The following is a 27,239-nucleotide window of genomic DNA, read 5'->3' on the forward strand; positions in this document are numbered from 1 at the left end:
CAGATTAACATCATAAATATTGCGGTTGCATGCCTGAGGGCAATGGACCATTACATTTGCGTTATTCGGTAAATAACCCTGTAAAGCGGTATTAAACAATGGTTTCTCCCGATAGCATAAGCGTTATGACAATAACCAGGGGTAGTGCCAATTAACAGTTCAATTATCTGCCGCAATTGTTCTACCCCTACTCAGTAAAAAAACTGTGACAAATACTAAATGTTTCAAAGTGTGATGCACCCTATTACACGTTTTACCAACAATGGAAGGTGTTACACAACAACTATCCGAAATGAACAAAGAAAGAATTTATAGTTTGCTTTTTTATTGCGTTATGTACAGGTTCATACAAGCTTGTATCGGTACATCACATGCTCATTTTTTAACTCGTTGGTAAAAGTACAACCTTGTAGTAACTTTGTGTCAAATAAATTAAGCATATACAATTATTTAAAATGCAGTGCATACATGTATAACTGTAATTTATACTATACAGCATGGTATTTTACAAGCGCGTGCTATTACTGGTAGACGTTGATACAATTGACACTATTTTTTGGACACTTCATTTTCGACTCTAAGTTTTCGGACACCTGTACTTTGTTAATATTTTTCGTATCTAAGTTTTCGTACACGAAAAAAATATATTATTTTTTAGTGTCCGAAAACAAAGAGTAATTACGGTAGTAAAGTACATATGCGAGCCTCCCTCTGGGAAAACAGGGCTTAATGCTTGTTCATAAGTGTCATCCTAGATAAGCCTGTGCAGGCTTTTCAGGGACCACACTTTCCGCTTATGTGGTATTTTTCATTTGAAGGAAGTATATTTTTAGCAAAATTCCTTTTTATTATTATTTTTATGCGAAGAGTGTCGTCGCTGATAAGCCAGTATGGACAAAACAGGCTAATCTGGAAATGAGACTTAACACAAAAGTATTAAGCCCTGATTTTCAAGAGCGCGGCTCATTCATTTAAATCCTCAGCATGTACCCAAGTTTTATCTTCAACCCATTTATCGTATCACAGAATGTATAACTATCATTTTCACCCATAGTCAAAAATAGACATAGATATCTTTCATTTTCTAATCACGCTACCTGTACGCGCTCCAGTTTACGTTTCTCCTTCTCTTCCTCAAATTTCTTCTTGATTTCCTCGCGCTCCTTGAGTTTCTGTGCCAGTTTCTCCTCCCGGTCCTTCTCCTTTTGCAGTCTCTCGTGCTCACGTAACGCCTTGATCTCCTCCATCGTAAGGTTCGGTAACGAGTCAGACTTACCTAAAGACAAGCAAATGATGCTTAAACATGACAATCGTATGAGCTGCACTCTATGAAAATAGGGACCTAATGCATGCACATAAAGTGTTGTCCCAGATAAGCCTGTGCAGTCCTCACAGGCTAATCACATACAAAAGCCTGTGTTGACTGCGCTTTGAGCACATGCATAAAGCCCCATTTTCCCATGGTGCAACTAACTTTTTTTTACTATATAAGACAATCATGGCTTGCAGAAATCATGTTTAGCTGTTAAAACATTTTATACTAAAGTACCTTTGAATTTCGTTTGTGATTTTTAAAACAGCATGCAATGATGTTTGAGATTTTGGATGAAAGAAAATTAATCTTTGAACAAAACATGGGAAGGAGTTTAAACTTTTCTTGGAAAATATCCGATCCGTCTATTGTGCATGACCTCTGTCAGTCTGAAGAAGGCCAGACAGGGCATTACACCAGTAAAATAAGAGTAATTATACCAAAACAAAACCCAACTGCACTATCACGCCTTCTTACACTTCCTTATGGTCTAACAAATGTTTATCAAGTAACTGCCTGCACAAATTGAAGGGACTATTGCAAAATGCACTCCCTACAATATGTAGCCTTAACAGAGTGACAACCATTTCCAAAAGATACTTCAGTTTTACCCCACAGCACAAAACCACATCTGTTGAATATCTAAGTAAAAACCAAATAGCTATAAATTGCAGATATGACTAAATATTCATCACAACTTTCTTGTGTCTAGTGAACATAGTAAGATAGGAGTGATGAGACAGTCCAAATATCTCAATTTGCAGCCTCAGGCTAGGCAGGACCCTATTAACTTCTAAATACACACCCACAATATGAACAAGGGATCAAAATTAACAAAAGCCTGCAGGCCTATCACCAGCAAATTTTGAATCATGCTTGCCCAAATATTTATTTCAGATAAAGGGGTTTGTAACATTTTCTTTGCGTTAAGTTTCAATATAAGACCTCATACAAGCTAACTTCAATTATGTGCTAATTTTGATGACTTATTCGAACAACCACTTTTAATAACTGGATAATTTTCATTTCATTGTTGACAATATGTAAGAAAGTTGTGAAGTTCTTCGTGTTTTGGCTTTCTTACATTTGCATATGAAAATATTAATGACAATTAGCCCCTCTGTATTATCTACACTGCATCTATTACATCATTTACTATGGCGTCTTTCCGTGCATATTCAGCCACTTCAGAGCTAAATTGACTTTTCATCCTTAATACACACATTTCTTTCAACACCAGTGTAGGTTGCAGTGGTGCAGTGGATATGGTGTCCCCTAGCGTTCAGGAGGTCATTGGTTCGATCCCCACTGTGAGAGCGTTCTAAATAGGTTTGAACTAAACTTACACCAGTGATCCTATGTAATGAGAACATGGGTCTTCTACCATACGCAGCCAGCGTAGCTCCTGCCTTCACATCAGCACAGTCAAGTCACATTTGCACATGAGTAGCATTTTTTATATAAATTTTACCTAAATTTTATTTTTCTCAGACAATCTATTTAGTTCACATTTTTGCCAAAAAAAAACACATTATACATGTATATCACAAATATGTGATCAAACACTAAGAGATTGCCTGCTTTTTTAGGAATGGATGAACCCATAGGAAAGTATAAATTTAGCCTTATAAAACAACTTATCTTATGACATTAATCTTATGAAGAACATTTTATGTCTAATGACATCGCTAAAAAAATAGGAATAATCTACAACAGATATATAAAATGTATTACCTTCTTTCTCAACTTTCTCGACAGATTTTTCTTTCGGCTTCTTGGGAGCAGCTTGTGGCGACACTTCTTTCTCCGTTTTCTTCGGTGCCACTTTCTTCACTTTGATCTCAGAGAACTCAAACTTGGGCAAGGGGCCGGAGAACACTTCTTCAAATGTCACGGTTTCAAGTTTGAACTTCTTCATTTTTGAGGGCTAATAGATGATTATGATAACATAATACATGTCAATCATAAAGGCTTATTTTCATGTTAAATGCAGCATTTAGATTTGCATTATAAATATGGTCAGAAATATTCTCATTTATCAAATGTTAATAGCAAAATCAATGCACATTTATTTTTTTAATTTCACCTGTACAATAAAACATAATTTAATTTATTTAAACAAATATACTTTTGTATTAGTAGTTAGTTGATTTATACTTGATGTGACATTAAAGCAATTTACATCTGTGTTAATATATTAGAATTACAATTATTTCATAAATACGTTGGAAAGAAAAATGTGTTAAGGTGTCTATAAATGAGGTGCCTAATCTAAGGGAAGCACTGAAATTCCTACCTTCACCCGCCAAGCTCCGTCCACATTGTCACAGGACTGCTTCAAGAACAGCTTGCACTTGTCTCTCGTGAACAAACCTTTCTTTCGACTGGAAAAACAACAATTTTAAGCTACAATTTAGTTTTAATCATAGTTAACATGCTTTCTGCACAGAATGCAGGGTGGGCTCATTCTGAAAGAAGTTATTCCAAATCATTTCCCAACTATACAATTTTACCTTAGAACGCAAGTTATGCGTCCCACTTACTACTATTAAATATATAAAGCCAGCTAAAACATATTCAATGTGAGTCTAGCATTTGAACATTTTTTACATAGATCAACATTTAATAATTGGCGGTATTGTTAATTTACCTTATCATTTTAAATTTCACTGTGTGATCTGCAGTTTTTCCTTGCTCCTGAACAATATACTGGAATGCTTCTGGGTTACTTGATGACTTTTTATCAGGTGTCCTGCAAAGTTAGATTCACACCATTGGATCATAAACTTGAGTACAAATTATTTATTCAAAGAACACTCGATAAACATATCAATTTATAAAAATTTAAGTGGCAAATTCATCGTAAGTCTTCCTTCATAGTATGTAAACATATCTTGCATTATCCATGCTTAGCTAGCTACTCATTATCAAATAATTTTCTTCATCTAAAGCAATAATATTACAATGAAAGCTTACTAGGTGAAACTTATCATTTCTAAGTCTTACTATCAACAAGAAAATCAACAAAGCAACATATAAATCATTCATTATTATCAAAAAAACTTCTTCCTAACAAACTAATGTTGTGTAGTCCCCATGGTATAGAGGATAAGTGTCCTCATAAAGGAGTTTATTTCCCACTGCAGGAGTCTTTTTTTAAGATCTCCTTCAAAGACACCAAATGAGATTTTGATTGAGAAAAATTATAATTTTTGGTGTAAATGAAACCAACTTCATTTCTCCGCTGGAACTTGGTTGAGAGAATTCTACCGAGTCTCCATTGAGCACTATGGGGGATTTCTGAGATGAGCCAGGCGACTTTGGCACAGTAGATTTGGGTGTTGTTGCACCATGTGGGAGGACACCGACCACTTTGCACACTTTTCTGGAACATAAATCATAATGAGTAAACACTATCTTATAAATAAATCTTTTTGTAGAAAACTAAAATGGACATGTACCACATCTACAAGTGATATATTAACAGCTGCATTTAGTAACAATTTCTAACAATGTTAAGACTATGCAACATCATATTCAAGAACTAATACTGGTGCTTGAATTTTAGAACATCCTAACAAATTATTTTGCATGAACCACAAGGGCATGAAGTGTTGTAAGTGCTGACCATATAGCAACAGATATATGCTAACTAATTCCAATGAGACAACCAGCAAAACATATGCTGTAATATCATAATGCTCACTTGGATTGGCCAAACAACACATCGACCATCTCCCCAATGAAATATCTGTCCTTTGCAAAGACGAACACATCATCATTGAGATCAGATAAACGGCTGCGCTGAGTTTTAGTAGCCAGATAAAGAATCGGCTTTTGCAGGTAGGTTGGGAATGATGCCAGCTGTTTTAAAGCCTTTTCTTCGCTCTCTTCAGCCTCCTGGTATGTGAGACCTGCCTTGCCCGTAATAGCGCAAGACCACACCAGGCTATTACACAGGATAATTCGTTCGAAAAATTTTCTACAAATGAAAACAATAAAAAGTAACTTTCAGAAAAAGATTCATTTCTAAATTTGATTATATTATGTTTATCTGCATGCGTTTATTGCTAAAGCGCATGCATTTATCATTAAAATTAACTGATAATGTACCCGTTATTTCTTATTGTACTCAGTTATTATTTTAATAGCTCAAGATAATTTCTGCATTTAACAACATAATACATATAACAAATATTTGCATCTGATATGATGTGGTGTTAAATCACATTTATTTTTATTATTTCTTGAAAATTTTAACAAACACATGTTGAAATATTTTCTATGTAAGTCATATTTATTAAAGTGAAAGTAGCTTTTCAAAGTGAAAGTAGGCAAAATCCTTACTCATAGTCCCTGAAAACCTCTCTTGTTAGTTTACAGAAGAAAACTTCTTCATCTGGTCGCAAATCGGGAGGTGGTTTCTCTTTAGCAAATGGCTGACGTCTGAGAAGTGGCATATTGTCACTTGGATTTTGGAGGGAAAACCGACTATTAAGCTGTCTCTATTTTTTAAATAGGTCACTGGAATATAACAATGAGAAAATGTCATGTTTTCAATGTGAAAATGATAACAAAACCAAATCATATAAAAAACTACGTCAGTATTTTCGATTATCACCTCGTTGTTGGCGCGTCTGAACTGCGATTTCAACAATGGAGGTCGCTTTGTGAAAAAAGTAGACAGCAAGCGTGAAGGTTAGGGCTAACATAAACACGAATTTCTTGGTGAATTTAAATGGAAGTGTGCTAATTAAAGTACTTTACTAAAGTTAAATGTTTATCTTACGTAAATTTCCACTTGTATGGACAAAATCTTGTGAAGTAAACATAAATATTTATCTTTATTTGTGAGTGGCAGACGAAAGCCGATCATCTAAGACATGTGTAAGGCGGGGCTTACTCGACAAAATCAAGAACGCCGATTGGTTAAATTCTGGTATGATTGACAAACCAAGCTCATGTTAAAGAGTCGAACAGGGAAGTAACTCAAAGGTCAGAGGATACTATTATAGTTGAACATATGGCGAAAGACCGTTTTGTCTCAACAGCTTTGTACATCAACAAATGAACTGTCTGAAAAAGACAATATAATTAACGGCCAACCATTTAGACATTAATAAGGTCAGAACTATTTCCGACAGTAAATTTACATTGAAATAGATGGAAGGCTTTAGTTTTCGTTTCTCAAGTTACGTACGTGTTACTTCAGAAATATTTGTCCGATATATCTGAATACAGCGAACCTTTGACATGTTACCTTCATGTATATATAAAAATGTTATATCGCCCTCTGGGTGAAAAACGGTACCATGTGACATTAAAATTAGAAGGCACATGCTACCTTTTTGCACGAATGGTGCGATATAAATCTGAGGGCTTAGAAGTTATGACATCCTGCCGCGCCTTGGTAAGCATTAGGGTTAAAGTTTATTATTCTACTCCGCAAATGTACACATGCGATTATAACACATAAAAATTATAATATACGAAGTAAAACTGCGAATGTACATATTGATTCCTCTATGTACGAGGCCCAGAGTGTGTCACAACATTATGTATACGGCCCAAATTGTGTCACAACCATATACATAATTAAATATATCAGATACTCCCAAAAATTTGGAACGGAAGTTGAGCTGCAGGAACATTTCATTTTTTTACTGAAATATGTTTTATTTTTGGATGTGGTCCTGTGATATGTGGGTAAACCAAAGTAAACATTACCTATGGTGACCACTCACATGCCATCAAATGCGTGAACAACAACCAAAACAGTCCTTATTTTCTGAAGCACCAAAGCTCCCTAAACGGTATGTCGAACATATTAAATTAAAAAGGGGTCGAAGCAGAAAAGCATGTTTTTCAATAATAAACGTGAATATGGCTGAAAGTTACATTAGAATTATGAGCCACTAACTTCAGTGCTGTTGTAACTGTAAGACGTTTTTATTGATTTTTCCCCAAACATAATCAATTTACCAAAACACAAAATCATCCGTATGGAACGGGATTAAAGTAAATATTAAATACATGTATATGACTATTTATCGATTATAAATGATTAATTATGGCGTATAGACTACATTAGTATTACAAAGCCATTACACGTTTCTTACAAACTATTGCGTATAGTTTTGAATTATATTCGCAATACCGGCATTTGAGGGTACACCAGTTATAAATGGCAATTTATTTAGCTACAAGTCCTAACTTAAAAGTCATTTTTTAAGTATACTGCAGTAGTGTTAACTGTATTGGTTTACATAATACTTCTCTTTTAATATTTTTGATCTCTTATTGAAAATCGATATGGTTATTTCTGCCGTTAGATCTACTTTGTGAATTTAATAAACTTGTTAATGATTTATTAAATTTTGATATTTGTGTTCATAAAGTGCTTCGTTACAAATGTTTGCTTGCAGATGGTATTCGCAAGTCTTATTTGTACATATCAATTCCCATGAAATCGAGATCTAAATTTTTTAGGTATAGTCCGTATAACCGCCGGAATTTTCATATGTATGCACTTCGTATTAGTTGCAAAGTGAACTTTCCATTATAAAACTCATACCAATATATAAGGGAATTTTAATTCGACTTGTTCACAGTTATAAAAAAGCCATTTTTTAAAACAATTTTCAACAAGCAAACTATTACTCCTGACTAAGAAATATTTTTTAAACATTGCTCCATTAATTGATGGATGATCCTCATTCGAAATCGGTACAATAATAACCGTTTGAAACTCTTTTTCGAAATTTGGAAAATACGTTGAGTGTTAACAAAGCTTAAAGGTTTTACAATAAAACCAAAGACTGCGTGGCGCAGTGGGAGCACATAAGCTTTTGCTTCCGAGGTCCAGGATCAAATCCCGGGGGTTGAATTATTTTTATTCAACCTTTTTCTGCTGTTATTAATAGTTTAAGACTATTCAAAACATTATAAATATATAGGTTTGTTAGTTAACATATTTAAGTACACTAAAAATACAATCCCTTTAAGTAAATATTCGATTAATGTAAATTATGTGCCGTGCGTATATATGACTCATTCGTGCATATAGATTACATTTGTTATCCTATTTACAAATCCATTTCATGTACTTGACTATTATTGTCGTTAATTCATCTGCATTTATTTCAATGAACATATTATAAACAATAAATGTGAATTGCTATCCTAGTGTATAAATTCAATGGTTCCGACTACGGATATTACCGGTAATCATCTTTGTTGTTCTTATAGAGTTACGATCCTCATGAAGAGTTGTCGTTCCATGCCCATACGATTGAATGTAATTAAAGACGAGTTGAAAAGTGACGTCACGCGCACATGCAAGTTAAGACTCCGCCCACTTGTTGGCACAAGGTTGTTGCATTCATATACATGCGCGTTGATATAATCATAGAATATACAGATATTCAAAACAATTCAAAATATATTAAAGGGATCTTTTCACGCTTTGGTAAATTGACAAAATTGAAAAAGTTGTTTCAGATTCGCAAATTTTCGTTTTGGTTATGTTATTTGTGAGGAAACAGTAATACTGAACATTTACCATGCTCTAATATAGCCATTATATGCATCTTTTGACGATTTTAAAACCTAAAAATTATAAAGCGTTGCAACGCGAAACGATTGAATAATTTGGAGAGTTCTGTTTTTGTCGTTAAATTTTGTGAAACTACGAAGATTGCTTATATAACGTATAAAATACGTTGGACATGTCTACCCGTCGGAATAGCTCAGTAGGTTAAAGCGTTTTTACTTCAGGACTCTGGCAGGACTCCAGGGGTCACTGGTTCGAAACCTGCTCCGGGCAATGTTCTTTTCCTTTTTTTAATTTTATTCTTGATTTTTTACTGGAGCTTTTACGATCCAATGTTTACATTCATCAATATAAAGCATTTAATGAATAAGTTAAAAAAATGCAAAAATCTGTGAAAAGGCCCCTTTAAATATAACGTTACTAAGACATTTATATGAAAGAAAGTGTATGTTTAAACGTTCATGTTGTTATTAGTAATCGTTTTTACTGTAAATGAACAAGGTATTGAAAAAATAACATAAATATGTATAACTTTTATAAGCTCGGTTTCTATGAAGACAAAAGCCAAAGGCCACAAAGATAACTCAGTTGTGTACATCTTCGTGTTCTGTGTCCGCGTCACGTTTCCAGATCGTGAAGCCGTACAGAAGGATCGAGACTACGAGGGACCTGCTGGAAAGCTGATAGAGCTGTTTGTCCACAGTTGCTCAGTGTGGCCATTGCTTCTGTCACCATGGCAATACTCATTCGGACCTCAGCAGTTCTAAAACCATCCTTGGAAATGGTTGTTCCTGAGTACTTGAAGCTGGTCACGTCTTCTAGTTTCTCACGTCTTCTAGTTTCTCGTCGTCCATTACCATGTCTGCACTGGTGTTGTTCGTGCTATTAAACACGATCTCCGACTTCTCCGTGCTGAGCTCCATCCCGTATGCTCCTGCGCATTCATAGAGTCTTTTTCGTGAGGTATTTGATTGCACTGCTGATGCCAACTATCAGATCAATGTCATCAGCGAATCTTGGATATGAGTCTTCCACCGATGGAGATGGAGGTGTGGTGGCCTTAACTATTCACAGAAAAGGTAAAACAGAACGGGGGAGCAGACATCCCTGATAGACGCAAACCGATGTCCTGATGAAGTTACCCATATGTCCATTTTACTGCACCGGTTGAGTTTCCAGAGAGTTCTTGCATGACTTGCACCAGCTCTTCGTTAATGTTGAATCCTCCCAGAACCTGCCATAAGCCATCATGCCAAACGCGGTCGAACGTTTTCTTAAAGTGGACGAAGTTGTGAAAGAACTCGAGTTTGTGTTGCAGGTGTTTCGCTATAATCAGCTACTGCCAAGACAATCACTTTCTAACATTCTGGTGACATTAACCACATGTGAAAGACGAATGTTACGTGGTCATGTTACACAATGTTGGCACATCTCTGTCTTCTTAAACGCGAAAATACTTTACTGTTGCATTAATTACATATGTTACATACGGTAAAAATAAAAATCATTTGTCCAAAAACAGATTTTCAAAAACTATGCTATGAATAGAATCTAGCCAGTTTAATCATAATAAAAAGCGTTTAATAATTATACATTTTAAATATTTTACAATATTTACTGCTAAACAAGTGCACGTAACACATTTAGCGAGTACCGGTAAATTAAAACTCCATCGCAACTTCTGGAGATGGTACGTGGCGGAAACTAACGAAACAACATCATTAAAAGAAGCAATTACGTTTGACCACATGAAGGGTACAAACATTTACAGAAAATAAACAATTGATACAATTGGCATATGAAATAAATTGTTTGATAGTTATCACTCTAATTAACAAGTAAAGAGATTACAATATCCATGTATCAAACGTTACACGTAATTTTGCATCATTGTTTTTTTTTCAGTGGTTAAATGAACAATTAATAAGAAACAACTAATCAGTTTTGTCATACAATTTATAAGTAAATTAAACTTACATTTAAATATTGTTCTGTACTTTGCTTTATGGTTGATTAAATGCATCGAATGCACTTTTAATCGATCACTTAAAAATAACACAAACTAGCACACCATACCATTAATAATTAAATTACATAAATGGCATCTAGATTGTCAAGCTTCGAAATATGTATTATTATTTGTGTAATTTAATTTATGTTCTCATACAATGCATAACAATGTATAGCTTTGAATAGTGAAATACTCGGTGTTTTGCTGTGGGACCACATTTACACTGTTGCTTATGGCGAACTCACTTGTACTTTGATAAAAAATAAGCGATGTGTTTATGAAACACTACATCCCCATATATTTGACCTTTGATCTTGAAGGATGACCTTGACATTTCACCACTCAAAATGTGCAGCTCAATGAGATACACATGCATGCCAAATATCAAGTTGCTGTCTTCAATTTTGCAAATGGGTACATTAAATGAGCGATTTTGACAAATATATTTGACCTTTGACCTTGAAGGATGACATTGACCTTGACCTTTCACCACCCAAAATGTGCAGCTCCATGAGATACACATGCATGCCATATAATTATGAAGTTGCTATCTTCAATATTGCAAAAGTTATGGCAAATGTTAAAGTTTGCACAAACAAACAAAGCAACAAACCGACAGACAGGGCAAAAACAATATGTCCCCCACTATACCGGTAGTGAAGGGGGACATAACATATTACTAAACACTTTTGTTACTAATATGATGTATTTGAAATAATATTTACCGATTAGATATGTTTTGTATATTTCTGAATGTCTTATCGATTTAGACGTGCGATAACAATGAACATAATGTGAGGAATTTCCTAGATGATTATTTCAACCTGAATTGCTTCCACGATTTTTAACCCATTTATGCCTAGTGGACTCTCCCATCCTTCTAAATTGGATCAATTTATTTCCAAAATTAGGGGTGTCTGGTATAATTTTTTTCTATATTTAGAATATTTCTTACAGAAATTCCTTAAAGCAAACAGCGCAGACCCAGATGAGACGCCGCATCATGCGGTGTCTCATCTGGGTCTACGCTGTTTGCAATGTCCTTTTTTCAGGACGCTAGCATCAAGCATCAGAACAGAACTACCGTGTTCAGGTTTCCAAGAAAAATTAATCGGTGCATATCATTCGATCAATACAATATAATGGCAGTCTCGCAACTGTATTGTTTCTATTGATAAGCGTATGTTTGCTCATGTCTGGATGTTATCCGTTCTATGGTAAATTAGCCCTTTAAGGCCTTTATCCATATACAGTTATGTTGTATCAGCGGAAAGATTCAAGCGATTCGTTCTGTACTTTTTGGAACAATATGCTTAAAAAGGTTACACACATTTCATTAAAAAGTATAATAAAAAACACTCAAAATTATACCCCATGAAAATTGCCTGACGCTGCAAAAATTAATTTTACCAATTTAGGTCAATGTTACCCGGTATATGTACGAATAGCACATTACTGTGACATACGTGATCATTTGCGATTTTACAGCTTTTCAAGTGAACCAATTAAGTGTTATTTTGCATCTGTATTAAAAAAAATGGAAGTAACACTTCGAAGAAAAATGTGACGATCGAAAATTTTACAATGTCAATATATTAATGGGACAAGCTTCTTGTATTCTTTTATTCGCTAGTTTGTCTATTTAATTAATTACCCGTGCACACAGTTGTGTATAAAACGCTCAGCAACATATGTGCTTATACGAATATATATTTTTATACACAACAAGGTGAAGTAATAATAAAGTAAATTATTTAAAGTATATTTTAAGTATGCAATGTCTAAGATTGTAAAAAACATCTATGATAAGAAAACAAATATGAAAAACAATTTTATTGATGTAGAGAAACAATAACGTGTGAGAAATCAATATTTACATTTACATTTCTGTCAGTTCAATGAATATTTCAGCTAGAAGCAAACTGTGAATCAATGCGAAATATGGACCGGTGAACTCTGGAGCGTGGTATACAGCGAACATTAAATATAATAAAGCCGGTACTTTATTGATTCCTCAGTCGGAATCTGACTGACAAGTGGTACAATTTAGTGCAGATGTATAAGTATCATGTTAAGCATGCATTTATTTAATATAAATTGGTAACGGCGAATGTGAGTGTATCCCTTTTGCGAACAGTTGGAAATACATATGTGTTGTTATAACGCCATAATATGAAAAAAAGCATCTTAAAGTCTTCATGAAAAAGTACAAATGTAAGAGCCTGATGGTCAAAAGCGTCGTTCTGAACTAGATCTTTAAAAGTATACTTAAACTAAGAATTACGAAATAGATCATTCTGCTTTTTAGTGAAAGGAACATACATTTCAGAAAAAAAAGATATAAAACAGCAGTGTTACAAAGTGATATATGGACACAAGCAGACTTCAAAGTTGACTTGTTTAGAATGATTAAAAGAACGCGTAAGCTCAAGGAGTCCGGTGTGGGCAGTCTCCGCTTCGAGACACGTGCTGAGCAGAAGTTCCTGGGCCTAATAAGGCGTCTCGACCGCGCGCAGAACGCAGTTCTAAGAGGTATAACGGCGGAAGAAGATTTATTGACAGCAAAGTTAGAATCATATGGGGCGGGAATGACAAAGTTAAGCTCGTATTTTACTAAGAAGAAAACGGATGTTAACACAAACGTTATCTGGTTCCCCCTGGAACGATCCTCCTCAGATTGGGAACCAAAACCTTGCTGCATTGGAGTGTCGTCAAGTACCAAGGAATGCGTTCACTTCCCGTGCAGGAATCTTACTTCATACCATTTCATGTTCAGAGAATTGCCGCAATGGTTGCTGGATGTGGCGGACGACAGTGTAAAGAGGAGCAAGCAGAGAGAGAATTTACCAAAGATATTTTCGTCTGTAAATACGGCGTCCTCATTTGAGTGTCAGAAATCCGTTGAAAAGAACCCAAGGCTCGATAATGTTTTCAGAAAACCATGGCAACAAACCGACACAGTCAAACTTCCAGAACTTGATTTGCCCATAGGAATAACGCCAAACGAGAGACGTCTGAAAATAACAATAGCGAAAAAGCGACTGCAGAATGAGCTGGAAAACAAGCCAGTAGAGAGGTGCGTCAATTACGGTAAACCAATGTCCGTGCGACAACTGCAGCGTCCGGTCCGGACCGTCGCGCGCAGGTTGGACGTGAAATATCAGAACGCGCTTTAGTTTGGCATTTTCGGAGTGAGAGTTGTTCAGTATATTACAATAGTATTTAAATCATTAATTCTGATTTGTTTTAGATGATTACTTTCCAGAGTCAGCTACGAGACTGACGTCACTTCCAACTTATTAACATGTTCTATTATTTTGCACACTCACAGTGTATATTGTATGCTTTAAGTTGCTAAAACTCTTACATGAATCGATACTTATATTCTGAATGATCATTATATAACTAAAATAATAATTGAATTTTAATTGATAAACTTTAATTTTTAGTAGGTACAACTTTGAATTATTTTGCTATAATGAAATACGTGGAGAAACGTATCTTTAATCATTACACAAGCAGCCGGTAAAAATATACCTGCGAAAATTATGTGTTACTGGTATATGAAGTGTGTGTTATGTGTCATGTATTTAACGTTGCTACTGAGTTATTTAAGAGAGATAAGCGTGGAATTAAAGCATAAAGTTATATGCTGTTTCTGTTGTAACATTGTGAGGCAATAGGTGGCGGTGTTGTAATGGATAAGGTGTCTGCCTAGCGACCGGGTGATCAAGGGTTCGATCCCCACTGTGGGAGCGTTCTTTAAATTTCCCCCAAAGACACCAAGTACTGGTTATAGGCCCAGGAAACGGACTCGAGAGCGTTTCAATAAATCTGAGGCTTTCTATAATCGAGCTAAAATAAATAGGTTTAAACTAAGCAATATGTGATTTCAAGATTAATGGGCTGTTACCACTCTCACCACAAGTTTTTAACTTGTATAGTCTTTCGTGAACGCAAACGCGAATGTTAACGTCATCATCGACTAGTTATCCCCGGAAGACGATTCCCGGCGCCCGCGAATTTGAGTTCCCTGTTGTTGTTTTTTTCATCGTGTTTGATTTCGTATAGAACAGACGAATAGCAATAAAGAAATACTTTACTTCTTTTCTTCATTCTCGGTGTTCTTGTTAAAAGAAGACAAAGACGCATGCGTATACACATTAAGAGAATACTCGAATCTCTTTTTACAACTGTATATGCAGGCTGTTCCTAATAGGTTGTCAGATAGTTCGTATTATATATACATTCCTGTGCTCATTTAATGCGAAATACTATGTGTTTAAAGTTTTCATTATAATTCTATTCAAAATGCAAGTTTTTCTGTCGAAAATAATCCCCCCCCCCGCGGCATGCTCTAGCCTCTGCGGTTCTGCTGTAAGTTCCAGTGATAACAAGAGATGTGTTTGTCAAAAACACAATGCCCGCTTATGCGCCGCTTTGAAGCCATATATTTGACCTTTGACCTTGAATGATGACCTTGACCTTTCACCACTCAAAATGTGCAGCTCCATGAGATACACATGCATGCCAAATATCAAGATGCTATCTTCAATATTGCAAAAGTTATTACCAAGGTTAACGTTTTGGGACACACACAATGAATGACTGACTGACTGACACAGTGACAGATAGACTGGCCAAAAACAATATACCCCCGATCATTCGATCCGGGGGCATAACAAACAAGTAAATCGCTCATTGAGCGACGTATATTGTACGCGAAAGGCGTTAGAGTTCAAGCAACGAACATATGGAATACAGCCAAAAAAATCAGTGTCGGGCTATTTTTTATGGTAAAAAACTTAAACGTGAACGTGTGCGATTACCGGTTGTATTGTTTAAACGATTTTAAATCCAAAACTGACGTCCGTATTTAAGCAATTTCTCCTCGTGTACATGTCCATGAAATAAACATCGAAGTGCTTTGAACAGCATAGGATTTAAGCATCTCACATTGACTTCATGTTTCCCAATAATGTACTTCTGAGAGAACCAGTTAGAATGAAACCTTAGTAGAACATGTCGAATGTAAAGAGGGTGACGTGTGTAATCAAAGACAGTTTTCTTGCAGTTTGTGCCGATATCTTAAGGTATAGGAATAAATCCTTGAATACGTCTGAAATCGGTGACAAAATATCACGTTGCATGCAGCACAACCGTGTATATGAATTCATTATACATTTTTTAATAGGCTTATTAAATAAAGTAATTCCGATGTATTTCACATTGCCATAAGCAGCATAAAAATCTGCCTTTTATGCACTAGTTGAAATTCTTAAGAAAAAATGTTTGAAGTTATTTGAAAAAAACAGCACTTACCGAAACACAATGCCCCCTACTGAGCTTTGAAGCCGCACAGCAGCTATTTTACATGAAATTGTTAAGTTCCATGCCCATAACTTCGCCAAAATACAATTCACCGTAAAGATACTCACACTTTTTCTGTAAAACATGAAGGTAGACTTACATACCAAAAATCAGCTACAGATCTAAAAGCGTTTTGAAAAAAAAACAACACTCCGAAATTTTTTTGAAGTCCTATGCCATTAGCTTTGCCAAAAAATGGACCGGAAACTCAAACTTCATATGTTAGGCGTGTAGGTAGACTCACGTAACACAAATCAGCTCAATATCTGGAAGAGTTGCGTAAAATAAATCTGGAAAACAGAAAATTTCTGTAAGTAAAGTAGATAGAATCACATACCAAACATCGGCCACATATACGAAAGCGTTTCGTAAAAACCTCAGGGCAACGGCAAATTTCAAAGTTAAGGACCACAACTTCACCAAAACAAGAGGACCTGAAAGGCCCACTGTCGCTCACCTGAGATTCACAGGAACTGATCTGCTCTGTGCAGCCCATGATGTCATTAGAACAAATGTTCTAACCAACTTTCATGACTAGTGAACACCCTGGCAGCCACGTTTTTCAACATACCAGAACCATTTTCATTTTCATACACATCCAAGATATCATTTAAACAAATATTCTGACAAAGTTTCATGAAGATTCGTAAGGACAAATTACACATGGTGGCCATGTTGTTGAAGCAACTGGAACCATTTTCGAACTTGCCAGAGATATCATTGGGACAAATCTTCTGACCAAGTTTCAAGATGATCGGACAATAAATGTGGCTTCTAGAGTGTTAACACGGTTTGACTATACATGTAGCTATACAAGAAAAAATGCTACGACCCCTTGGCGGCCATGTTTTTCCACCAACCGGAACCATTTTCAAACTCATCCAAGATATCATTGAGGCACATTGTCTGGCCAAGTTTTATGATGATCGGACAATACATGTGGCCTCTAGAGTGTTAATAAGGTTTAACTAAAGCAATATATATCCATATTAGAAAAAATGCCCCGCCCCCTGGTGACCATGTTTTTAAAGCAACCAAAACCATTTTCGAACTCATCCAAGATATCATTGGGAAAAATCTGGCGGCCATGTTTTTCAACCAACCGGCATCATTTTTGAACTCGTCCAAGATATTATTGGGATGAATCTTCTGACAATGTTTCATGAAGATCGGACAATAAATGTGGCCTCTAGATTGTTAACAAGATTTTACTATAGCCATATAAGGAAAAATGCCCCGCCCTCTGGTGGCCATGTTTTTTAAGCAACCAAAACCATTTTCGAACTCATCCAATATATCATTGGGAAAAATCTTATGACCAAGTTTCATGAAGATCGGAAAATAAATGTGGCCTCTTAGAGTGTTAACAAGATTTTACCATAGCCATATAAGGAAAAATGCCCCGCCCCCTGGTGGCCATGTTTTTCAACCAACCGGCATCATTTTAAAACTTGTCCAAGATATTATTAGGATGAATCTTCTGACCAAGTTTCATGAAGATCGGACAATAAATGTGGCATCTAGAGTGTTAACAAGATTTTACTATAGCCCCGCCCCTTGGCAGCCATGTATTTCGAGCAAACGTAACCATTTTCGAACTCATCCAAGATATCATTGAGACCAATCTTCTGACCAAATTTCATGAAGATTGTACAATTAATGTGGCCTCTAAAGTGTTAACAAGGTAAGTGTTGACGCCCCACAACGGACGGCGGACAAAAGGCGATCACAAAAAAAACAATGGAAGGAAACTCACAATTCATCGGTAACTCATGTACCAACAAGAGCTGTGTTTATGAAACACAATGCCTGCTACTGCGCGTCTTTGAAGCAATATATTTGACCTTTGACCTTTCACCACTCAAAATGTGCAGCTCCATGAGATCCACATGCATGCCAAATATCAAGTTGCTATCTTCAATATTGCAAAACTTATGACCAAGGTTGAAGTTTTGGGACAGACACACAGACACACATACAATGACAGACAGGCCAAAAACAATATACCCCCGATCATTCAATAAAAAATTAAGAAGATGGGCTTTTATGACAATGCCTTTTTTTTCACTTTTATATAACATTTTTTATGGTTATGGGCTAGACATCAAGTGGTGTTCTTAATATACAACAAACAGAACAATATAGTCTTGAAATGTTTTTTCTTCAAAATATACATGTATATATGAACACAGGTTTGTAAATCTGTTCTTTCCTGAACACAAGATGAATACACATGGCTTTAATACATATAACACATAAATACAACATAAGAAAGTCTTCAACTAACACTGGCAGTGTCAATATAATAAATAACTAAGTCTTTAAAAAATTAGATTCCTTAGATTATGCTGCTTTATTAAAAATCACTATAAACAACTAGAAACTATAAAACAGAAGCAACTAGAAACTATAAAACAATTCTTCCCCATGATGGCTTATCATATACAAACCTTAGCAAACTTCTGGGCTTGAATACTACTATGTTCTTGAATGCTTTTAATCGTTTGTTTATTACCAGGTGTTATTTGTAAAATGCAAAACCTTAAATCTTTAAACAAATAAATGCAAATTTTAAATAGTGTTCTTTCATATACATGGGGAAAAAAAATCACACATGTATTACATACATTTTTTCAACGGAACATACAATAGTTTGTATCAATGCAAGTACATGTAATCCATATTGCTATTAAAAAATCCACAATAACGTTAGTTTTTGACAGGTTGAATAAATTGCTATATTATCTTCTTGTAGTTGTACATTAATACAATTAATACTGAAATAATCTCCGCAGCAGTATGTCTTATCTATGTACATGAGTAAGATCCCATTAACAATCATCCATGACAAAAACAAATCAATGACAATACATTATTATTTTGTTTTAACTGAGCCACAATCTGGGAAAACAGGGCTTAATGCATGTTAACCCTTTCGGTGCGTGAACCGAATTTTGAAGGCCTGTGCAAACAGTTTGGATCCAGATGAGACGCCACAGAACGTGGCGTCTCATCAAGATCCAAACTGTTTGCTATTCTGATAGTATTCTTTGAAAAAAATTGAAGAAAATGCTAATTTTTGAAATTTAGCAGACAACATTTTAGCATACGACAAATTACCCAGCATGCAAAGGGTTTAGGGTCGTCCAAAGGCTTATCAGGGACACTGCACAGACGGGACAACAATATCCGCATAGTATGACTTTTTTTTTAAAAGAGGATTCTTCTAAACCAAAAATAATATAAAAGCCGAAAATGTTTTGTCTGATTAGCCTATGCGGACTTCACAAGATATCTGGGATAACACGTTATCCACATGCATTAAGTTTCATTTTCCCAAAAGATGCTAAAAGATCAATCTGTTGAACATTTAAAAAGACTACTAGCATAACCTTTATCATGTATTTTGATCAATCATTAATCATTATTATTCATTTAAAATTAAATTTCAAAAATCCAAAAGGTATAACTAAAATATTTAAGATAGTATACTACATGTAGATTATAGAGTTTAAATTCAGATCTTCTTTTATCAGTGCCGGCACTGTTAGAACAATTTTATTAAGCAATAATCTATCATGAAAATGCAATTTAGTAAATGCAGTATTGTAAAGTTAGCTTACAATTATTTTGTGTATCATGAATATGGTTTAATGAGGCATTTTCAATGCAAAACATGATATGAGATGAAAATACACTTGTTCACAGAAATATTGTATAAATATATAATATGTTCAAACATGTGGATAAAAAACATATAAACAAAGAGGATAACATCTTTTCATGGAAGTATACAAAGAGATGTAGCCAAACATAAATATACTTTAAAAAGCAATACAGTTTGTTAAGTTTGTTAAGATATCAGAGATGTTTAAATGGGTTTTATAACAATTATTATAAAAACTAAAAGAGGTCATCTTAATAATAACAACACAAAGTTGCTGATACTGCATTTGAGTCCCTGTCCTCTAAAAATTAAGTATGCTGAAATGGTCTCCTATAGAGGTAACCCTGTATGACTGTCCGCAATTATCATGACAGGGGCATACAAATTATAATGATTTTACAACAGCATAATGCCAGGAATTCTTTTGAAACCAGTATAAACAAGAGATGTGTTTGTCAGAAACACAATGCCCCCTATTGTGCTGTTGTTTTTTTTACCTTTGACCTTGAAGGATGACCTTTACCTTGAACTTCCACCACTCAAAATGTGCAGCTTCATGAGAACGCTGCTTTGATTTTTTTTTTGACCTTTGACCTTGAAGGATGACTTTGACCTTAAACTTTCACCACTCAAAATGTGCAGCTTCATGACATACACATGCATGCCAAATATCATGTTTCTATGTTCAATAATGCAAAAGTTATGGCCAACGTTAAAGTTTTTTTTCGGACAGACCGACAGACTGACATACACACACACATACTGACTGACGGACAGTTCAACTGCTATATGCCACCCTACCGGGGGCATAAAAACGATTTGAATCATTCAATACCAGAAGTGAAACCTGAAAATAAAATACAGAACATGGAAAAAAGAATAATTTAAACAAGGGCTGTTTGTTGTATGCATGCCCCCAATATGGGCTGTCAGTTGTAGTGGCAGCCATTGTGTGAATACGTTTTTTGGCAGTGACCTTGACCTTTTACCTAGCGGCCTGAAAATAAATAGGGGTATTTTGCGAGTCATTATCAATGTACCTATGAAGTTTCATGATCCTATGCGTAAGCTTTCTTGAGTTATCATCCGGAAACCATTTTACTGTGTCAAGTCACCATGACCTTGACCTTTGACCTAGTGACCTGAAAGTCAATAGGGGTCATCTGCGAGTCATGATCAATGTACCTATAAAGTTCCATGATCCTAGGCGTAAGCGTTCTTGAGTAATCATCCAGAAACCATTTTTCTAAGTTGAGTCACCGTGACCTTGACCTTTGACCTAGTGACCTGAAAATCAATAGGGTTCATCGGCGAGTCATGATCAATGTACCTATGAAGTTTCATGATCCTAGGCATAAGCGTTCTTGAGTTATATCCAGAAACCATTTTCTATTTCGGGTCACCGTAACCTTGACCTTTGACCTAGTGAGCTGGAAATCAATAGGGGTCATCTGCGAGTCATGATCAATGTACCTATGAAGTTTCATGATCCTAGGCATAAGCGTTCTTGAGTTATCATCCGGAAACCATTTTACTATTTCGGGTCACCTTGACCTTTGACCTAGTGACCTGAAAATCAATAGGGGTCATCTGCGAGTTATGATAAATGTATCTATGAAGTTTCATGATCCTAGGCATAAGCGTTCTTGAGTTATCATCTGGAAACCATTTTACTATTTCGGGTCACAGTGACCTTGACCTTTGACCTAGTGACCTGAAAATCAATAGGGGTCATCTGCAAGTCATGATCAATGTACCTATGAAGTTTCATGATCCTAGGCATAAGCGTTCTTGAGTTATCATCTGGAAAAAATCTGGTGGACGGACGGACATATGGACAGATCGACATGTGCAAAACAATATACCCCCTCTTCTTCGAAGGGGGGCATAATAAAGCAAACAAATAGAATTAACGTGTGTAAGATTTGCCTTTGCTTTACCTATACATACTTATAAAATAAAAGATTTGAAGATTTCATTCACTATAAAAACTATTAAGCAACACATCAGAAACAATATACACGAGACATGAGACAAAAGCTATACAACTTTATCACTTGTCAAGATTTAATATGTTGCAACACAAACCTCATATTTCTCTAATCAAACAAAAGTTGTGGTCTTTTCTCTTTAGGTTTCCAACATTATTACGACTAGAAATTTTAACATTTCCAAAACTTTTTGATCAGACTCAAGCTGATAAGACATTGTTTGACACTTCTTCACCTTTTTTAAAGACCCAACATTTCATGCGATTCTTTAAACCACAGGTGTTGGGCGCATGTTCAAGTCACTTAAACACTCTCAATGTGTCATAAGACAACACTTTCATTAGTTTGACCAAAAAAATATTCTGATATAATATATGCATAAATTATATCAGAATTTTTTGTGGCGAAGTGATGACAACTTTGTTTTATGACACATTGTGTTTTATTGACTTGGCCATGTGCCCAACACCTGTGCTTAAAAATGACACAAAACTGAACAATTATCACAACACATAGTCACAAATACTATTTTGACACATGATACCATATGAGTCATCACAGACCAATATTGGTACTCACCATCTACATCTATATTGTATGGCGATAAGCACATAATATATAAATGTACAGCACTACAATTGTAAACAAAAGATGTGTTTGTCAGAAACACAATGCCTCCTATTGCGCCGCTTTGAATAAATTTGACCTTTGACCTTGAAGGATGAACTTGACCTTGATCTTTCACCACTCAAAATGTGCAGCTCCATGAGATACACATGCATGCCAAATATCAAGTTGCTATCTTCAATATTGCAAAATTTATTGCAAAACTTTAACCTTGGTTAAAGTTTTGGGACACACACAATGCCAGACAGACAGGCCAAAACAATATACCCTCGATCTTTCGATCCGGGGGCATAAAAACACTACTTTTGTACACAACATGGCATGTCATTAAGTGATTTCAATAGTTGTCAATGACGTGTTTGATCTATTGCTCAGCATATCACCACCATTATAGTATGCAATCGTGGAACTTTGTCCAAATGCTTTCAAAATGGACAAAATTTAGGACAAAATTCAATATGTCACTTTGTGTAACAATTTACTATGAGTTGCTAAGATATGTAAATATCAAATTCAAAATTGGCAATTTTTGTTTTAAATTTTCCACTATTTATCGCTAAGGGGATATAGAAAATTGATAATTAAATACAGCAGTTCATGAACTGCAAAAATGTATAGAAAATTGGTGATTATTAACCTTTGAGTTGCAACATTCACCATTTAACATGTCAAAGAAATATATCAAGATAATCACAACCAACATGGCTGTAGCCAGTGTAACACAACATGCTATAACAGGCCAAATCTGCATATCTTAGACAACTGTCATCATCAAGTCTGAACAATGTTTTTTTTTCTTAATATCAACACAACCAGAATATATATAATTATTTATATTAACTGGGACAAACTGCGTCTCAGCATGTTTGGCCATGTTTTTTCAGCAACCAAAACCATTTTCGAACTCATCCAATATATCATTGGGAAAAATCTTATGACCAAGTTTCTTGAAGATCGGAAAGTAATCGTGGCCTCTAGAGTGTTAACAAGATTTTACTATAGCCATATAAGGAAAAATGCCCCGCCCCTTGAAAGCCACGTTTTTTAAGCAAACATAATTATTTTCAAACTCATCCAAGATATCATTGAGACCAATCTTCTGACCAAATTTCATGAAGATTGGACAAAAAAATGTGGCCTCGTTTTACTACAGCAATATATAGCCATATAAGGAAAAATGCCCCGCCCCCAGGTGGCCATGTTTTTAAAGCAACCAAAACCATTTTTGAACTCATCCAAGATATCATTGGGACAAATCTTCTGACCAAGTTTCATGATGATCGGAAAATAAATGTGACCTCTAGAGTATTAACAAGGTTTTACTATAGCCATATAAGGAAAAATGCCCCGCCCCTGTGGTGGCCATGTTTTTCAACCAACCGGCATAATTTTTAAACTCCTCCAAGATATTCTTGGGATGAAAAATGCCCCGCCCCTTGGCAGCCATGTTTTTCAAGCAAACGTAACCATTTTCGAACTCATCCAAGATATCAATAAGACAAATCTTCTGACCAAATTTCATGAAGATTGGACAATAAATGTGGCCTCTAGAGTGTTTACAAGATTTTACTACAGCCATATAAGGAACAAGACTATTGTCAAGCAATATAAGTCCCCTACCGGCTCCACCATTGTCAGAAATTCCAACATTTTCAGATTTTTTTTATATTTGTAGCCATAGCAACCAGAATTTTAGACATAGGAATAAAATGAAATGATGTGCATAATGTCCATATTGCCATCTATCCATGTTCCAAGTTTCATGAAAAAATATTGAGAACTTTTAAAGTTATCGCAGGATCAAGAGACAGTGTGACAGACTCACAGATGCACAGAGCGAAAACTATAAGTCCCCTCCGGTGAAACCGGTAGGGGACTTAAAATGACCAGCCCCTTGGCGGCCATGTTTTTCAACCAACCGGCATCATTTTTGAACTCGTCCAAGATATTATTGGGATGAATCTTCTGACCAAGTTTCATGAAGATTGGACAATAAATGTGGCCTCTAGAGTGTTAACAAGATTTTACTATAGTCATATAAAGCCCTATAAGGAAAAATGCCCCGCCCCTTGGCAGCCATGTTTTTCAAGCAAAGGTTACCATTTTTGAACACCTCCAAGATATCATTGGGACAAATCTTCTGAGCAAGTTTCATGGAGATTGGAAAATAAATGTGGCCTATAGAGTGTTAACAAGGTTTTACTATTGCCATATAAGGAAATATAGAGAAAACTGCTCCGCCCCCTGGCGGCCATGTTTTTTCACCGATCTGGACCATTTTCGAACTTGTTTGAGATATCAATGAAACCAATGTTTTGACCAAGTTTCATGATGATTGGGCAAAAATTGTGACTTCTAGAATGTTCATAAGGTTTCTCTATAGCCATATAATGAATACTTCCACGCCCCTTGGTGGCCATGTTTTTCAACGGACCGGAACCATTTTTTAACTCAACCAACATATCATTTAGACAAACATTTTGACAAAGTTACATGAAGATTGGGCATCAAATGCGACTTCTACAGTATTCACCAGGATTTTCTTTTTTTTGACCTAGTGACTTAGTTTTTGACCCAGCATGACACAGTTCCAAACTCAGTCGAGGTATCAATGGGACAAATGTTCTGACCAAGTTTCATGAAGATCGGACAATAAATGTGGCCTCTAGAGTGTTCACAATGCAAAATGTTGACGCCGCACGACAGACGACTGACGACAGACAAAAGGCAATCACAAAAGCTCACCATGAGCACGTTGTGCTCAGGTGAGTAAAAAAATTTTTTTTTTAAAGTTGTTGGTGTTACATATATGAACCATCCTATTACCAGCACTGGCATATATATAGGACTGTTACTGTAGCAAGTGGTGCTATATCTACTATAAGTCCTTTATTAACCCATTTATGCCTAGTGTCTAGAAAAAAGGCCTTGGAAAACAGTGTAGACCCAGATCAGGGTCTGTGCTCTTTGCTTAAAGGAATTTCTGTAAGAAATTATCTAAATATAGAAATAAATATACTAGACATCCCTAATTTTGGAAATAAATTGATCCAAGGATGGGAGAGTCCACTAGGCATAAATGGGTTAAACACACTAGACAACATTTCGGGAATTCCAATGTAGGAAATGGCACTGCTGTGTTAACAATCCTCCTTCTCAGGGATGGGGGCAAGGGGTATGGATCTGTTGCCTGCGCTGTCATCGCTCTCGAAGACATCATCTGCACTCTCTGGCAGCAACCTACGTTTGGGCTTGTAGCCTCTAAAAGGATTAAAACAATAGTATTTATATAACATCTTCAGTGTTGTTGTTTTTTTTTGTTTAAAATTATGGACCATTATATAAAGGGCCATTTCCCCAATTGAAAAAGTACATACATGTAGTTTCCTAAATGGGACCTAAATATTCCCAAATGAAAGTGAAAAATACATTTTAACAAGAGATGTGTTTGTCAGAAACACAATGCCCCCTTCTGCGCTGCTTTGAAATAAAATTTCTATTTATCATTATTTGGCAGGTATAGAAATCATCTCCCTTTAAAGCTTATTACTTCCCTTGGATTTTGTTTTTTGACCTTTGACATTGAAGGATGACCTTGACCTTTCACCACTCAAAATGTGCAGCTTCCTGAGATACACATGCATGCCAAATATCAAGTTGCTATCTTCAAAATTGAAAAAGTTACGGCCAATGTGAAAGTTTTCGGTCGGACAACTTACAGACAGACTTACGGACTGACAGTTCAACTGCTATATGCCACCCTACCGCAGGTTGCAGGGAGGGGGGTCTGTAGACAGCAAACAATGACCAAGTCAGATATCGCTGACTACCAAGGCCTGTGGTTTATCAAAGAAATTATAGCCACAGTTTGTCATGTATCTATGGACAGAAGTCCACAGGTAAGTAATGAAACCTACCATTCACAAATTAGTACAGGAAAGAAATGATAATTATATCATTTAATTTTTTTTTTTGACTAACCAATCATTTAAGTTATAAATAAACAAAATATAAAATCTGTACAGTAACTGTTGATAGAACTTAAATCCTTAGTAAGGAAATATATAATCTGAGATTAATCATCATATAAATTATTTCCCTTAAAAATAATTGTCTCTATCAAATTTCAATTTTAAGTAGCAAATAATTATAAGCCACTACCGTGACTGTAGATTCAAAGGTAACCTTAAAGTACCTAAGATGCTTGTATGCCCAAAAGTATCATTGTGTGCTTGGCTTGACCATAAAATGTCATTTTGATTATGCTTCAGTTGTATGGTTTCATATTATTATATATTATAATTCTCTCCCTTTAAAGCTTATTACTTTCCTTGGATTTGCATTTTCGACCTTAGACCTTGAAGGATGACCTTAACCTTTTACCACAATGTGTTTGTCAGAAACACAATGCACCCTACTGCGCCGCTTTGATTAATTAAAAAAAAACAAAATAATTTGGCAGATCAGATAATTATCTCCATTTAAAACTTATTATTTCCCTTGGATTTGTATTTTTGACCCTGGACCTTGAAGGATGATCTTGACCTTCAAATTTTACCACTCAAAATGTGCAGCTCCATGAGATACACATGCATGCCAAATATCAAGTTGCTATCTTCAATATTGCATAAGTTATGGCCAATGTTAAAGTTTTCGGACGGACGGACGGACAGACAGACTGACTAACGGACAGTTCAACTGCTATTTGC

The 27,239-nt window shown here is 35.6% G+C and overlaps 2 protein-coding genes across 6 annotated transcripts in view; both read right to left on the bottom strand.

Moving 5' to 3' along the window:
* Positions 1-6,245, bottom strand: part of LOC127874851 (bromodomain adjacent to zinc finger domain protein 1A-like) — a 53,998-nt gene extending 47,753 nt beyond the window's left edge. The window contains exons 1-8 of one of the 2 annotated variants that reach the window (XM_052419504.1): positions 6,102-6,245; positions 5,660-5,836; positions 5,019-5,294; positions 4,545-4,697; positions 3,963-4,064; positions 3,609-3,696; positions 3,047-3,239; positions 1,098-1,276 (exon numbers count right to left, since the gene is read on the bottom strand). In XM_052419504.1, the coding sequence (XP_052275464.1) occupies positions 1,098-1,276; positions 3,047-3,239; positions 3,609-3,696; positions 3,963-4,064; positions 4,545-4,697; positions 5,019-5,294; positions 5,660-5,772 (1,104 nt within the window). In that variant the 5' untranslated portion in view covers positions 5,773-5,836; positions 6,102-6,245. Of the gene's footprint in view, positions 1-1,097; positions 1,277-3,046; positions 3,240-3,608; positions 3,697-3,962; positions 4,065-4,544; positions 4,698-5,018; positions 5,295-5,659; positions 5,837-5,933; positions 6,055-6,101 lie in introns of those variants that run through there. The other variant, XM_052419503.1, reaches the window with a different exon arrangement.
* Positions 6,246-18,387: 12,142 nt separating this feature from the next.
* LOC127874866 (uncharacterized) overlaps positions 18,388-27,239 on the bottom strand; it is a 28,235-nt gene continuing 19,383 nt past the window's right edge. For 2 of the 4 annotated variants that reach the window (XM_052419528.1, XM_052419529.1), the window contains exon 4: positions 18,388-25,791. In XM_052419528.1, coding sequence (XP_052275488.1) covers positions 25,671-25,791 — 121 coding nt within the window. In that variant the 3' untranslated portion in view covers positions 18,388-25,670. The remainder of the gene's footprint in view (positions 25,792-27,239) is intronic. The other 2 variants (XR_008047134.1, XR_008047135.1) reach the window with 2 other exon arrangements.

Source organism: Dreissena polymorpha, chromosome 3 (assembly GCF_020536995.1).
Source record: "Dreissena polymorpha isolate Duluth1 chromosome 3, UMN_Dpol_1.0, whole genome shotgun sequence".
Taxonomy (NCBI): domain Eukaryota; kingdom Metazoa; phylum Mollusca; class Bivalvia; order Myida; family Dreissenidae; genus Dreissena; species Dreissena polymorpha.